We start from the raw sequence: 15,972 nt of genomic DNA on the forward strand, positions 1-15,972 counted from the left end.
AACTACACTGGCTGTATTCACTGTGAGAAAGTACAGCTAGAAGCAAGCCTGTGATCTCAACTCCCTGGAATGAATGATATGCATTCTAACTTTGTCAAAGAACTTGCAAAGCATGTAGAAAGGGGAAACAGAAATGATATCCCTGCAGTTTACTGTGTAAAGTGAATATATTAAAAACTGTCTGAAATGCTTTAAAAGTAAATCTGTTGTTATGTGAAAACAATATCTTAAAGTGCACTTTATCAAATCCTTGCTTTGCAATCTAATCCCAATTGTTTGCTATGTCTAAATAAATTATTAAACAACAGATGTCTCAGTAGAGGGCTGGTCCAAAAATTTGGAGAGAAATAGGGCTTAAGATTCAGTATCAGGAGGCATTTCTGTCAACTTTGGTAACCTCGGCAGTCCTCAGATTAGTCCAGGAAACGTAGAAAGGATGAGAGTGCAATGGCACTAATGAAAGTCCCGTTGATTTTTATTGTACGTGACGAAAGAACATGATTCATTACCCTTACTGGTTCTCTTATCGTGTACAATAAAAATCAGCTGAACTTGCACTAGCGCTGTGGCACACTCATGCTCTCTACATTTCTTAGATAAATCATTGTACATACAAATGATTACCTTTTCTGCATTCTGAGGTCCCCTGTCCCCCTGGGCCCCATGGCAATTACCAGGGCTTACACCAGTGTTTCTCAACCGTTTTACCTAGGAGGAACCCTTGGCAAAGAGTTTGAGATCTTGGGAAACAAACCCCTGAAAGATCAGATCTACACCAAGCTGTAGATATAAGAACAATTACCAACAAGTACAGAACAGAGCAGTGCAGTTGCTGTTGTAACAAGCCTTTTCACCTTGGCTTGATCCCCACTAGTCCGCTAGCGCTCTTCTTACCCATCCCAGGTGATATCGCATAGCCTGGGACAGACAGACAGATGAGGAGAACCTGTGTGGAACTGTGCAGTAATTACCAGTATGCTTTCCTGCACTGCTCTGCAAATCCATAACACAGGGTTTCTCAAATGGGGTTCCACCGCAAGTCAATACTGTGGTGGATGTATATCTGCCCAATGCTGTTCTCAATATGCACTGACAGTGCACAAAGATACTGGATGCCTTCTGTAGTTGGGGCTCCGGTGTATTCAGAGGGCAGCATCGAAAGGAGTGCAGAGAGAGGGAATAGGTGGCTGAAGCAGGAGGTGACATCTTGTGTATCGCACTAGTAAATACAGGCTGTGGAGGGGGGAAGCAGAGAGTGGGAGCACGTGGATGAATGTAGCAGGAGGTGACATCCAGTATATGGCAGTGCTGAATGCAAACTGCAGTGAGGGGGAGCAGAGCACAGTGGCACATGGCAGGATGAGACTGAATGTAGCAGAAGGTGACATCATAATCACTTTATGTACAGTTATGGCATAGCATAAAGCTATTATGATCTCACCTCCTGATACATTTAATCTCATCCAGCTATGTGTTCCCGCTCTCTGAAGTCTGTATTACTGGTGCCATACGCTGGATGTAACCTCCTACTTTAGCCATGTGCTCCTCCTCTCTGTAAAACCCCCAGTGTGTATTCACTGCTGCCTTACACACACAGGGCTCTGGCTATCGGCCCACCTCTGCCCCCCCCCTACTTTGCATTACACCTCTGCCATACACAGACTCATCAGGGGATCTCAACTTCCGATCCAGTCATGGGCTCACGTTCTTTGCTTCCTCCCAAAGTCTGTGATCAGAGCTGCCATATTTCCAGCTCCCTACAGGAGCTGGGACTACAGAGGAGGCATCCGGTATCAATGCTCACTGGAAACAACATTGGGCAGTACACATTTGCCACAATGTCAATTTGTGGCAGAACCCCTGAGGACTTCTTATGGAACCCTAGGGTTTCACAGAACCAGGGTTGAGAAACATTGGCTTACACAATACCCAATATATTCTGATAAATGTAATGGCTTTTTATGGTGACTGCAGTGCATAACTTGTCAAGAACAATACACAGGGGTTGATTTACTAAAACTGGAGCGTGCAAAATCTGGTGCAGCTGTGCATGGAAACCAATCAGCTTCCAGGTTTTATATTACATAGCTTAACTGAACAAGCGGAAGTTATACGCCGATTGGCTACCGGGCACAGCTGCACCAGATTATGAGTGCTCCAGTTTTAGTAAATCTCCTTCTAACTCGTTATATATATATATATATATATATATATATATATGGCAGTGTTTAACCCAACACAACCCAATAAAACTGGCATGTTTGAAGAAACTGACCTTCATAATAGCCTGAATCCGATCATTTTCAGAAGACTCTCGTTTGTATGCCAGTATAGTCGGAGGGCCAACACTAGGCAAAGTTCTCAAATGTTTCTCAAAGCATGTCTTGTATTCAAAACCGAACTGTAGAAAAACAAAAGGTTATTTTTTCTGATTAACTAATGAGATACCTGTATGAAGGGAATAAAACCAATTTACCTCCATGTCACACAGAACACTAAGGTCAGTCAGGTCTTCAGATAATGAAGAGTATAATTCTGCAATCAACACAGATAAATAAGAGTATAAATAAGATAAATAAATTAAGACAAATAAGAGTATAAATAAGATAAATAAATTAGGACAAATAAGAGTATAAATAAGAAAAATAAAATAAGATAGATAAGAGTATAAATCTGGAAACACAGGGTATTACTGCTTTCAGTTTAACATCACTTTATTAAGCTCCCTGCTCCCCTGTGTGGAACACTGGGAAAGAGACCTTAACATCTTTTGGAAACTGCCAGAGTGGCAAGATATAGCTAATAATCTTTCTACGATTTATACTAACATGGCTCTGCTGGAATCTAATTATAAAATCCTATTGAGATGGTATATTAGGATGACAAAGATGAGTTCACAGGCCTCATCCTGGCGTTTCAAAAATTGCAGCCAAGTAGGCACCATGGCTCATAATTAGTGACAGTGCCCTAAGGTAACTAGATTTTGGAATAGAACATTTATTTGAATTCACTCATAACCGGTGTAAATGTTACCAGAATTCCAGAGATGGCTCTTTTTCAGAAACTAGATAATGAATTCACTAATAAAACAAACTGTTTGAGTTCATATACTGCGTATGATTCTAGCCGCTAGGATAGCTATTTAGCGATGTTAGAACCAGCCGATCATAAAGTTTGACTATGTTAAACAAAAATTAATTTGAATCATGTTTATTGATAAATTAAACTGCACCCTCCAGATTTACCAGACTAAGATTGGCAAGACATGGCAGCCATGGATACAATATACAGTATGTTGGTGGATGAGTGAGGTTTTGGAGGAGTTACCCTTGACTGACCTCAAAATTCTTCTTTCCTTGTTTCTTTATTCCCATTATTTTTCTTCACTGATTAGGCTGACATGCTCCCTGTTCTTTTCTACAATGTTCCTCATTTCTCTATTCATAGTTCATAAGAGTATTACCCCATACTTGTTTACGACGTCTCGCCTTCCTCCTCAGGTTGATGAGATAAATATATTAACTAAGGGTTAATAGGTTAATAACAATGGCTTACATAAGGCTATTCTTTATTCCTTTTATCTTTGTTATGAGATACAACAACCCTTGTCATTGCTTAAATTGTTTATTTATACACTACTCAAAAAATGAAAGGAACACTTTGAAAACACATCAGATCTCAATGGGGAAAAATATCATGCTGGATATCTATACTGATATGAACTGGGTTATGTGTTAGGAATAGTGTTGAGCGAACACGGACTGTATTATTCGTGTTCGTACCGAATAATTGGATTTTTTGTACCCGAACACGGACACGGACACTTTACTGTATGTTCGGGTAAAAATCCGTGTTCGGTCGTTTTATTTCCGGGTTTTGCATGCTTTGGCGCTCTTTTCATGGCGGGCTTTCAACAGCCAATCAACAATCGTTTAACTGGTGTGCCTTAAGCCATCCCAGCCATGCCTGCAAATGTCTCAGTAGCTGTGATTGGCCGTCTGAAGCATGTGACCAAGTCTTTATAAGTTCGAGGCAGCCGCAGCGGCGTCATTATGCTGCTTAGATTCAGGGACAGAGCACACATCAACGTGCTGGCTGCTGATTAGGGAAAGATAGGCAGGAAAAAACCATTTGTGTCCGGATAGAATTGAGGGACAGGTCGGAGTGTTTAGGCAGGGCGAGTTGTAGGCATTTTAGGGATAGAGTCTGCTGAATTATATAGGGTCAGTGTCTTCTACAAACTACAATCGATATTGCTGTGTGGGGGGTGGGGTCTGCACTCAATCCTGATCTACGATCTCTTCTCAATCCTGTTAGGGACAGAGTCTGCTGAATTTTAGGGAAACTGTGTTCTACAAACTACAATCGATATTGCTGTGTGGTGTGGGATTGGAGATAGGCAGGTGTCAGTGATCCACATCCATTTTTCTGTGTGTGAGCTGCAGTGAACACAATCTTTTTGGGCTGCAGTGAACACAATCTTTTTGGGCTGCAGTGAACACAATCTTTTTGGGCTGCAGTGAACACAATCTTTTTGGGCTGCAGTGAACACAATCTTTTTGGGGTGCAGTGAACAAAATCTTTTTGGGGTGCAGTGAACACAATCCTTTTTGGTGTGCAGTCAACACAATCTTTGTGGGGTGCAGTGAACAAAATCCTTTGTGGGGTGCAGTGAACACAATCTTTTTGGGGTGCAGTGAACACAATCTTTTTGGGGTGGAGTGAACAACATCCTTTTTGGGGTGCAGTGAACAACATCCTTTTTGGGGTGCAGTGAACACAATCTTTTTGGGGTGCAGTGAACACAATCTTTGTGGGGTACAGTGAACAGAATCTTTGTGGGGTGCAGTGAACACAATCTTTGGGGGGTACAGTGAACACAATCTTTGTGAGGTGCAGTGAACACAATCTTTGTGGGGTGCAGTGAACACAATCATTGTGGGGTGCAGTGAACTCAATCTTTGTGGGGTACAGTGAACACAATCTCATACTGAAGGTTTGAGGGTGCTGCCTGTTCCATACTCCCCCTACTCCTCATCTAGCCTTTTAGGGGTACAAACAATAGTAATTGGGGCCTAGTGTGGTTGTGTACGTGTGATATACATACACTTTTTTGGGATCATATTTTCTATTCCGCTATTTAATCAAAAACCTTTGGGGATCAGTTAAATTGGGGGATAGTCTGTGTTGGTACGTGTGAGAGAGATCCACCTTTCCAAGTTGTTGGGGTTCATCTCATACTTCTGAAGGTTTGAGGGTGCTGCCTGTTCCATACTCCCCCTACTCCTAGCCTTTTAGGGGTACAAACAATAGTAATTGGGGCCTAGTGTGGTTGTGTACGTGTGATATACATACACTTTTTTGGGATCATATTTTCTATTCCGCTATTTAATCAAAAACCTTTGGGGATCAGTTAAATTGGGGGATAGTCTGTGTTGGTACGTGTGAGAGAGATCCACCTTTCCAAGTTGTTGAGGTTCATCTCATACTTCTGAAGGTTTGAGGGTGCTGCCTGTTCCATACTCCCCCTACTCCTAGCCTTTTAGGGGTACAAACAATAGTAATTGGGGCCTAGTGTGGTTGTGTACGTGTGATATACATACACTTTTTTGGGATCATATTTTCTATTCCGCTATTTAATCAAAAACCTCTGGGGATCAGTTAAATTGGGGGATAGTCTGTGTTGGTACGTGTGAGAGAGATCCACCTTTCCAAGTTGTTGGGGTTCATCTCATACTTCTGAAGGTTTGAGGGTGCTGCCTGTTCCATACTCCCCCTACTCCTAGCCTTTTAGGGGTACAAACAATAGTAATTGGGGCCTAGTGTGGTTGTGTACGTGTGATATACATACACTTTTTTGGGATCATATTTTCTATTCCGCTATTTAATCAAAAACCTTTGGGGATCAGTTAAATTGGGGGATAGTCTGTGTTGGTACGTGTGAGAGAGATCCACCTTTCCAAGTTGTTGAGGTTCATCTCATACTTCTGAAGGTTTGAGGGTGCTGCCTGTTCCATACTCCCCCTACTCCTAGCCTTTTAGGGGTACAAACAATAGTAATTGGGGCCTAGTGTGGTTGTGTACGTGTGATATACATACACTTTTTTGGGATCATATTTTCTATTCCGCTATTTAATCAAAAACCTTTGGGGATCAGTTAAATTGGGGGATAGTCTGTGTTGGTACGTGTGAGAGAGATCCACCTTTCCAAGTTGTTGGGGTTCATCTCATACTTCTGAAGGTTTGAGGGTGCTGCCTGTTCCATACTCCCCCTACTCCTAGCCTTTTAGGGGTACAAACAATAGTAATTGGGGCCTAGTGTGGTTGTGTACGTGTGATATACATACACTTTTTTGGGATCATATTTTCTATTCCGCTATTTAATCAAAAACCTTTGGGGATCAGTTAAATTGGGGGATAGTCTGTGTTGGTACGTGTGAGAGAGATCCACCTTTCCAAGTTGTTGGGGTTCATCTCATACTTCTGAAGGTTTGAGGGTGCTGCCTGTTCCATACCCCCCCTACTCCTAGCCTTTTAGGGGTACAAACAATAGTAATTGGGGCCTAGTGTGGTTGTGTACGTGTGATATACATACACTTTTTTGGGATCATATTTTCTATTCCGCTATTTAATCAAAAACCTTTGGGGATCAGTTAAATTGGGGGATAGTCTGTGTTGGTACGTGTGAGAGAGATCCACCTTTCCAAGTTGTTGGGGTTCATCTCATACTTCTGAAGGTTTGAGGGTGCTGCCTGTTCCATACTCCCCCTACTCCTAGCCTTTTAGGGGTACAAACAATAGTAATTGGGGCCTAGTGTGGTTGTGTACGTGTGATATACATACACTTTTTTGGGATCATATTTTCTATTCCGCTATTTAATCAAAAACCTTTGGGGATCAGTTAAATTGGGGGATAGTCTGTGTTGGTACGTGTGAGAGAGATCCACCTTTCCAAGTTGTTGGGGTTCATCTCATACTTCTGAAGGTTTGAGGGTGCTGCCTGTTCCATACTCCCCCTACTCCTAGCCTTTTAGGGGTACAAACAATAGTAATTGGGGCCTAGTGTGGTTGTGTACGTGTGATATACATACACTTTTTTGGGATCATATTTTCTATTCCGCTATTTAATCAAAAACCTTTGGGGATCAGTTAAATTGGGGGATAGTCTGTGTCGGTACGTGTGAGAGAGATCCACCTTTCCAAGTTGTTGGGGTTCATCTCATACTTCTGAAGGTTTGAGGGTGCTGCCTGTTCCATACTCCCCCTACTCCTCATCTAGCCTTTTAGGGGTACAAACAATAGTAATTGGGGCCCAGTGTGGTTGTGTACGTGTGATATACATACACTTTTTTTGGATCATATTTTCTATTCCGCTATTTAATTTAACTGGGCCTCCATGCGAGACCTGTGTGCCTTGTTGCGCTGTTTTGAGTACTCCACCAACATGGCCAGTGGCAATGACGCCGTTCTCAGCTTAACTATCCCACTTCCATGCCTCCTTGAAAAAACAATTCGGGCGATGATGGAAGAGGATGTGGCACAGGATGAGGAGGAGGAGGAGGATGAAGAGGTAACATTTCCAAGGCTTTCAGGGCAGTCATTCGCAAGGGGCTCCGAGGGTGGGTTCCTGCACACGCAAACGCCAGGGACGCAATTGTCCAGCAGGGGCACAGTTCTGGAGGATGAGGAGGATGAGGAGGAGGAGGAGCTGGAGGAGGAGATGGAACCATGTTCACAGCAGGGTGGCACCCAGGCCAGCTCATGGCCATCACTGGTGCGTGGCTGGGGGGATACAGAGGACACGGACGATACACCTCCCACAGAGGACAGCCTTTCGTTGCCTCTGGGCAGCCTGGCACACATGAGCGATTACATGCTGCAGTGTCTCCACAACGACCGCCGAGTTGCCCACATTCTAACTTGTGCTGATTACTGGGTGGCCACGCTGCTGGATCCCCGTTACAAGGACAACGTACCGTCCTTAATTCACTCACTGGAGCGCGATCGCAAGATGCGCGAGTACAAGCGCACGCTGGTAGACGCCATGCTGCTGGCATTCCCATCTGACAGCGGGGCCACAGTGGAAGCACAAGGCAGAGGAGGAGGAGGAGGAGGTCGCCAACGCAACCAGGGCACCGCCAGCACCTCAGAAGGCAGGGTTAGCATGGCCGAAATGTGGAAAAGCTTTGTCAGCACGCCACAACAAACAGCAGCACCAGCAGCTCAGATGGAACGTCTTAGCAGGAGGCAGCATTTTACCAACATGGTGGAGCAGTATGTGTGCACACGCCTACATGTAGTGAATGACGGGTCTGCCCCCTTCAACTTCTGGGTCTCCAAATTGGGCACATGGCTTGAGCTTGCCCTTTACGCCTTGGAGGTGCTGGCGTGCCCTGCAGCCAGTGTATTATCTGAACGGGTATTTAGCACGGCTGGGGGCGTTATAACAGACAAGCGCAGCCGCCTGTCCAGAGACAATGTGGACAAGCTCACGTTCATTAAAATGAACCAGGCATGGATCCCACGGGACTTTTCCGTACCTTATGCAGAATAGCAATGGATACCGACCTTACCCACCCATTGTTCCATTTTTGCTCTTTCTCACTCTTTTGGGGTGTACCCTCATTTAAAATTTTTGAAAAGAAGCAGTGTTGGCTACCTCGTCCTCCTCCTCAGGGCCAGATTAATGTAGGGGCTATTGGAGCTGCAGCTCCAGGCCCCTACCTTTTATATAGGCCCCGGGTTGGCCATATTCACTGTTACCGCTCTTCTGTCACTTGTAAACACAGAAGTCTGGCTTCTATGCTCGCTTCCCCAGGCAGCACCCTCAGAACCTCCCCACACAGCGTGAAGGCCGGACAAGGAGGGACAGTTGGCGATGCATGGATGTGTTTATGGGCTTCAGAGACAGCATCCCATGTTGAATTAGGCATGCATGGCTGCACCCTTCCTCCTCTGGGTGCATGGCAAGGCACGGCCCTTAAGGCCCTTCAAAATCCTCAGCACCAAGCCCATGATGCTGTTAATCCGGCCCTGGTCCTCCTCCACCGCCGCTTCCACCTACACCGCCCATAGGTGTGCGCAGCCTATTGCATTAAGGTGTGCACCCCAAAGTTGAAATACACATGCATGTGTTTGCCAGCAGGGAGAGTAATGTATCGGGGCCATGTACCTGTAGGCAAGGAGAAATAGAGCAGAGCAGGTCCCAGGGAGATCTTTCCCATCTCCTCACTGGCAATGCTATGTGCCCTAGGTGATTAGGGTGTGCCCAGGCACACCCAGCACACCCTGTGCGCACGCCTATGTCACCGCTAGGCTTGTGACGGTATCAGATTTTCATGCTGCGATTAATTGATTAAGGTTTTGCCACGGTATACGGTATTATCACGGTATTCTATTATTAAATTTAAATTATTAAATTTCCACCTCACTTCAATTTCATTGCTGAATTTAGGGGCTTTGGTTCACTTATGCACATTATTATATAGTCAGTCAGTACAGACTCTGTGAACCAGGCCTAAAATAGGTCATCAAGCAGTGTCTGGCCTAACTGGTGATAACTGGTTCTGGCGCTCGGCTCCGATCCGATGGCCTGGTCATTAAGAGGGCAAATCCTTGTGGTCAAGAAGTGGTTAAACCTGAAGGAGGTGTTGTTTATAAATTACTTTACTATTGCTTTAGGCCTGGTTCACATGTATGCGGGTTGGTGGTTCACATTTGCACAGGCATAGCAGCCCATTGATTTGAATGGGCTGCTATGCCCTCATTTTCCGCAGAAAAAAGGTGCATGCAGCATTTTTTTAAAATTCAGTGGCCTTGAAATCCATCCTGCTTTTGCACCATGCGACTAACCTGCAGTTCCTGCTCTGGCAAGCTTTCTGCATTTTTTGTATACGTGGGCACGGCATTTAAAAATAAACAGTTTGCGTGTGCAGCAACGGCAGGTAAGTCGCATGGTGCAAAAGAAGGATGGATTTCATGGCCACTGCATTTTTTTAAATTCTGCATGCACCTTTTTTCAGCTGAAAACGCAGGCATAGCAGCTCAAGCCCATTCACATCAATGGGCTGCTATGCCTGTGCAAATGTGGGCCCCCAACCCGCATACATGTGAACCAGGCCTAAAGCAATAGTAAAGTCATTAATTGGTTAAACCTGCAGGAGGACCGGTGTTTTTATCTATTAATGACTTTACTATTGCTTTAGGCCTGGTTCACATGTATGCGGGTTGGGGGCCCACATTTGCACAGGCATAGCAGCCCATTGATGTGAATGGGCTTGAGCTGCTATGCCTGCGTTTTCAGCTGAAAAAAGGTGCATGCAGAATTTAAAAAAATGCAGTGGCCATGAAATCCATCCTTCTTTTGCACCATGCGACTTACCTGCCGTTGCTGCACACGCAAACTGTTTATTTTTAAATGCCGTGCCCACGTATACAAAAAATGCAGAAAGCTTGCCAGAGCAGGAACTGCAGGTTAGTCGCATGGTGCAAAAGCAGGATGGATTTCAAGGCCACTGAATTTAAAAAAAATGCTGCATGCACCTTTTTTCTGCGGAAAATGAGGGCATAGCAGCCCGTTCAAATCAATGGGCTGCTATGCCTGTGCAAATGTGGGCCGCCAACCCGCATACATGTGAACCGCCAACCCGCATACATGTGAACCACCAACCCGCATACATGTGAACCAGGCCTAAAGCAATAGTAAAGTCATTAATAGATAAAAACACCGGTCCTCCTGCAGGTTTAACCACTTCTGGATCGCAAGGATTTGCCCCTTTAAAGACCAGGCCATCGGATCAGAGCGCCAGGACCAGTCATCACCAGGTAGGCCAGACACTGCTTGATGGCTATATAATAATGTAATGTGGGCTGCTAGGCGTGTGTGTGTGTATATATATATTTATTAGAGCTGCACGATTCTGGCCAAAATGAGAATCACGATTTTTTAGCTTGGAATAAAGATCACGATTCTCTCACGATTCTCTGTGTAACAAAAAAAAAAGAAAAAATTGGGATAACTTTACTGTTACGTTTTTTTTTTTTTTTTTATTCATTAAAGTCTAATCATTGCGTTTGAAAGACTGCTGCGCAAATACAGTGTGACATAAAATATTACAACAATCGCCATTTTATTCTGTAGGGTCTCTGCTAAAAAAATATATAAAATGTTTGGGGGTTCTAAGTACTTTTCTAGCAAAAAAAAAACTGATTTTAACTTGCAAACAGCAAGTGTCAGAAAAAGATCCAGTCTTTAAGAGGTTAAACTTCCTTTCTCCCTGGCAGAGGGAAGGAAAAGATACAAATGTAATCATTTTTGTTTATAGTTAGGAGACTTAATGCTGAAAGGTGTTAGCTGAGTGAGTGAATGAGTCATCCAGCTCACTGAAATGTATCAATTCACAAGTCAGGCAGACTTGACAGAGAAACTCGGTATTTTAAAAATGCCACAATAACAATACCGTGGCTATGCAATACCGCGATATATCGAATTACCGAAAACCGGCATATGTCTAGTCACCGCCACATCCACCACCACCTCAACCTCCCTCCTACTCCATATGGGCCTCGTCCTTCAGAGATGAAGAAGAACATTGTTTTATTTTTCTGTTTTTTTTTGTTGTTTTAAGTTATTTCCCTATCCACATTTGTTTGCAGAGCACTTGCCATGCTCTTAATTACGTTTTGCTGCCATTTGCAGCACTCTAGCCCTTTCCTTTGGTGTTTTAGAGCCATTTTAGTGCCTTAAAGTTCGGGTCCCCATTGACTTCAATGGGGTTCGGTGTCCGGGAAAAGTTCGGTAAAAGTCCGGGACACGGACCCGGACTTTTTTTTAAAGTTCGGCCGAACCCGTCGAACACGGACATCTAGGTGTTCGCTCAACCCTAGTTAGGAACATAAGGATGCCACGTTGTTTAATGGAAATGAAAATGATCAACCTAGAGAGGGCTGAATTCAAAGACACCCCAAAAATCAAAGTGAAAAAATGATGCAGCAGGCTAGTCCCTTTTGCGTAAATTTCATTGCAACAACTCAAAATGGTACTCAGTAGTTTGTATGGCCCCCACATGCTTGTATGCATGCCTGACAACATTGGAGCATGCTCCTAATGAAACGACGGATGGTGTCCTCGGGTATTTCCTCCCAGATCTGGACCAGGGCATCACTGGGTTTCTGAACAGACTGAGGTGCAACATGGCGGCGTCGGATGGACCGAAACATATTGTCCCAAAGGTGTTCTATTGGATTTAGGTAGGCGAGCATGGGGGCCATTCAATGGTATCAATTCTTTCATCCTCCAGGATCTGGGTGCATACTCTCGCCACATGAGGCCAGGCATTGTCCTGCACCAGGAAGAACCCAGTACTCACGACACCAGCGCAGGTTTTAACAATGGGTCCAATGATTTTATCACGATTCCTAATGGCAGTCAGGGTGTCATTGTAGAGCCTGTAGAGGTCTGTGTGTCCCTCCATGGATATGCCTCCCCAGACCATCACTGATCCCCCACCAAACCGGTCACGCTGAACGATGTCAAAGGCAGCATAACATTCTCCATGGCTTCTCGAAACCCTTTCACCTCTGTCACATGTGCTCAGGGTGAACCTGTTCTCATTTGTGAAAAGCATAGGGTGCCAGTGGCAGACCTGCCAATTCTGGTGTTCAATGGCAAATACCAATCAAGCTCCACGGTGCCCGGCAGTGAGCACAGGGCCTACTAGAGGACTTCAAGCCCTCAGGCCACCCTCACGTTGTCTGTTTCTGATTGTTTGGTCAGAGACATTCTGGAGGTCATTTTGTAGGGCTCTGGCAGTGCTCATCCTGTTCCTCCTTGCATAAAGGAGCAGATACCGGTCCTGAAATGGGTTAAGGAACTTCTACGGCCCTGTTTAGCTATCCTAGAATAACAGCCTGTCTGCTGGAATTTCCTCCATGCTTTTGAGACTATGCTGGGAGACACAGCAAACCTTCGGGCAATGGCACGTATTGATGTGCCATCCTAGAGGAGTTGGACTGCCTGAGCAACCTCTAAAGGGTCCATGCTACCAGTAGTGTAAAACCATTCCTGTTTTGAGATTGTCTTATTGTTGCCCATCTAGTGCGGCTGCTGTTAATTTAATTAACACCAAAGCAGCTGAAACTGATTAACAACCCCCTCTGCTTCTTATGCTTCTTAACTGACCAGTTCAATATCTCAGGAGTTTAATTGACTTGACTCTGATTAAAAAGTATTCCTTTCATTTTTCTGAGCAGTGCATATATATATATATATATATATATATATATATATATATATATATATATATATTATATATTCTTTTCATTACTTACCTTCTTCCTTGTAGGTAAGATCAGGTAGCTCTTCTCCAGTGGGACTAGAACTTTGTGGGGTTTGAGTCTCTGAACATAAAGAATTTCCTGCAAATACAGTATATTACCAATGCGCAATTAATACTCTATGTGGCCTAAAGCATGCATAAAGTAAAAATACAAGGGCACTCAGTAGATACAGGCCATATGTCAATGTAAACCAGAAACTAAAAACTAATCAACACAATAAAAACATACCATGTTTGTGAAAGGTATGCTTATTTAGCCAGCTTGCTTCAGTTTGGAGACAGACCGAGATTCCCAAAGATGGATCCATGCTGCCTGTCCTAAGATCACACAAAATACACAGTAAATGAGAACAGAAAAACTGCAACCACATCAGCAAAATCTATGACAAAATGTATTAGAAGGTATGGATAGAACATTAAAACAACCATTTCCTTTGGCTTATCTTTACAGAAAAATTATGACAAGCATGAAGTATTCAATTTATAAACAATTGACTAGTACATAATATGTGAATGGAAATTCTATTTTAGTCTGTTTCCCACTGGGTGCTCCCCTATTGCCTCTCATACAGCATTGAGAAGGTGAATACAAAGGTACTGAATTACTAAATACAAATTGGCTGTTCACTTTCCAAGGGAAGTTGCGCTTTGCAAGGGAATTCGCCCCAGAAATTAGTGAATGAGTTGAAGCTCTCCTGATTCTATCATCCAATCAATGTGCAAGCAAAAATGCTGTATTTTTTTTTTTTTTCTTAGCACATGCAATTTCCTTGCAAGAAGCAATTTCCCTTGCAAAGTGAACAGCCTCAATGAACACTGACTCTTCAGGATCCTCTTTAGCTGGCACCCGTCCACTGACTTCACTAGCATTAAGAGATTGCCCTCACCGAACAGGCCCCTAGACGTAGATCAGTATTCACAACAACCAGAAACAGATCCTTCCAGGTATATACCTTTTTCAATCAGTCCTGCCGGACATCAGGGCTGCAGCTTCTGTAACTCCAGTCCTCAGGTCGGCCACCTGAAGCGGCATGGCAGCTTGTACAGAGGAGGGGCAGCAGCCCCCTCCCCCTGGGACCTTGCTCTCCAGCCAAAGACCCCCTGCACACGTGCTCTCTTGGTATAAATACAGTCATACAGTCACCCAGCATGTCTTGAGGCACTTTTCTCTGCCAATGGCCAGGGCTGTATCTACACCCATGGTCCCATTTGTCAGGTTTCCTCTCACAGTCCATTATGCCTCCTCCTATTGGACCACTGTGAAACAGGCAGACAATATGAGCAGCATCTGACCACACTAAGCAAACCCTATCAATGAATTACTGTATCCTGTTAGGCAGAGAGTACTTAAATTTGCCTGACAGTTCCCCTGGTAAGCAGAGAAACCCAAAAAACACTATGCACTCTCTAGCACCTACAGTATCTGACAAAAGTGAGTACACCCCTCACATTTTTGTAAAGAGACCTTGCGCTCCTCCACCTTCTGTTTGAGGATGCCCCACAAATGCTTAATAGGGTTTAGGTCTGGAGACATGCTCGGCCAGTCCATCACCTTTACCTTCAGCAAGGCAGTGGTCGTCTTGGAGGTGTGTCTGGGGTCCTTATGTTGGAATACTGCTCTTCAGTCCAGTCTCCGAAGGGAGGGAATCATGCTCTGCTTCAGTATGTAACAGTACATGTTGGCATTCATGGTTCCCTCAATTAATTGTAGCTTCCCAGTACTGGAAGCACTCATGCAGCCCCAGACGATGACACTCCCACCACCATGCTTGACTGTGTGTCTTTTTACTCCTCACCTGGTTGCCGCCACACACACTTGACACCATCTGAACCAAATCAGTTTATCTTGGTCTCATCAGACCACAGGACATGGTTCCAGTAATCCATGTCCTTAGTCTGCTTTTCTTCAGCAAACTGTTTGCGGGCTTTCTTGTGCATTGTCTTTAGAAAAGGCTTCCTTCTTGAACAACAGCCATGCAGACCAATTTGATGCAGTGTGCGACATATGGTTTGAACACTGACAGGCTGACTACCAACCCCGACCCCTTCAACCTCTGCAGCAATGCTGGCAGCACTCATATGTCTATTTCCCAAAGACAACCTCTTGATATGACGCTGAGCACATGCACTCTACTTCTTGGGCGACCATGGCAAGGCCTGTTTTGAGTGGAACCTGTCCTGTTAAAAAACTGTATGGTCTTGGCCACTGTGCTGCTGCTCAGTTTTAGGGTCTTGGCAATCTTCTTATAGCCTAGGCCATCTTTATGTAAAGCAACAATTCTTTTTTCAGATCTTCAGAGAGTTCTTAGCCATGAGGTGCCATGTTGAACTTCCAGCGACCAGTATGAGAGAGTAAGAGTGATAACACCAAATTTACCACACCTGCTCCCCATTCACACCAGAGACCTTGCAACACTAACGAGTCGCATGACACCGGTGAAGGAAAATGGCTAATTGGACCCAATTTGGACATTTTCACTTAGGGGTGTACTCACTTTTGTTGCCAGCGGTTTAGACATTAATGGCTGTGTGTTGAGTTATTTTGAAGGAACAGTAAATTTACACTTTTATACAAGCTGTACACTCACTACTTTACATTGTAGCAAAGTGTCATTTCTTCAGTGTTGTCACATGA

General features: G+C 44.3%; 1 protein-coding gene across 1 annotated transcript in view; it reads right to left on the bottom strand.

Annotated features, from left to right (window-relative positions):
• Positions 1–15,972, bottom strand: part of ERICH6 (glutamate rich 6) — a 231,006-nt gene that overhangs the window by 146,514 nt on the left and 68,520 nt on the right. The window contains exons 3-6 of the mRNA XM_082251532.1: positions 13,567–13,655; positions 13,330–13,416; positions 2,477–2,535; positions 2,276–2,401 (exon numbers count right to left, since the gene is read on the bottom strand). Of these exons, the coding sequence (XP_082107658.1) occupies positions 2,276–2,401; positions 2,477–2,535; positions 13,330–13,416; positions 13,567–13,655 (361 nt within the window). The remainder of the gene's footprint in view (positions 1–2,275; positions 2,402–2,476; positions 2,536–13,329; positions 13,417–13,566; positions 13,656–15,972) is intronic.

The sequence above is a fragment of the Pelophylax lessonae genome (genome assembly GCF_965119305.1).
Source record: "Pelophylax lessonae genome assembly, chromosome: 3".
Classification (NCBI taxonomy): Eukaryota; Metazoa; Chordata; class Amphibia; order Anura; family Ranidae; genus Pelophylax; species Pelophylax lessonae.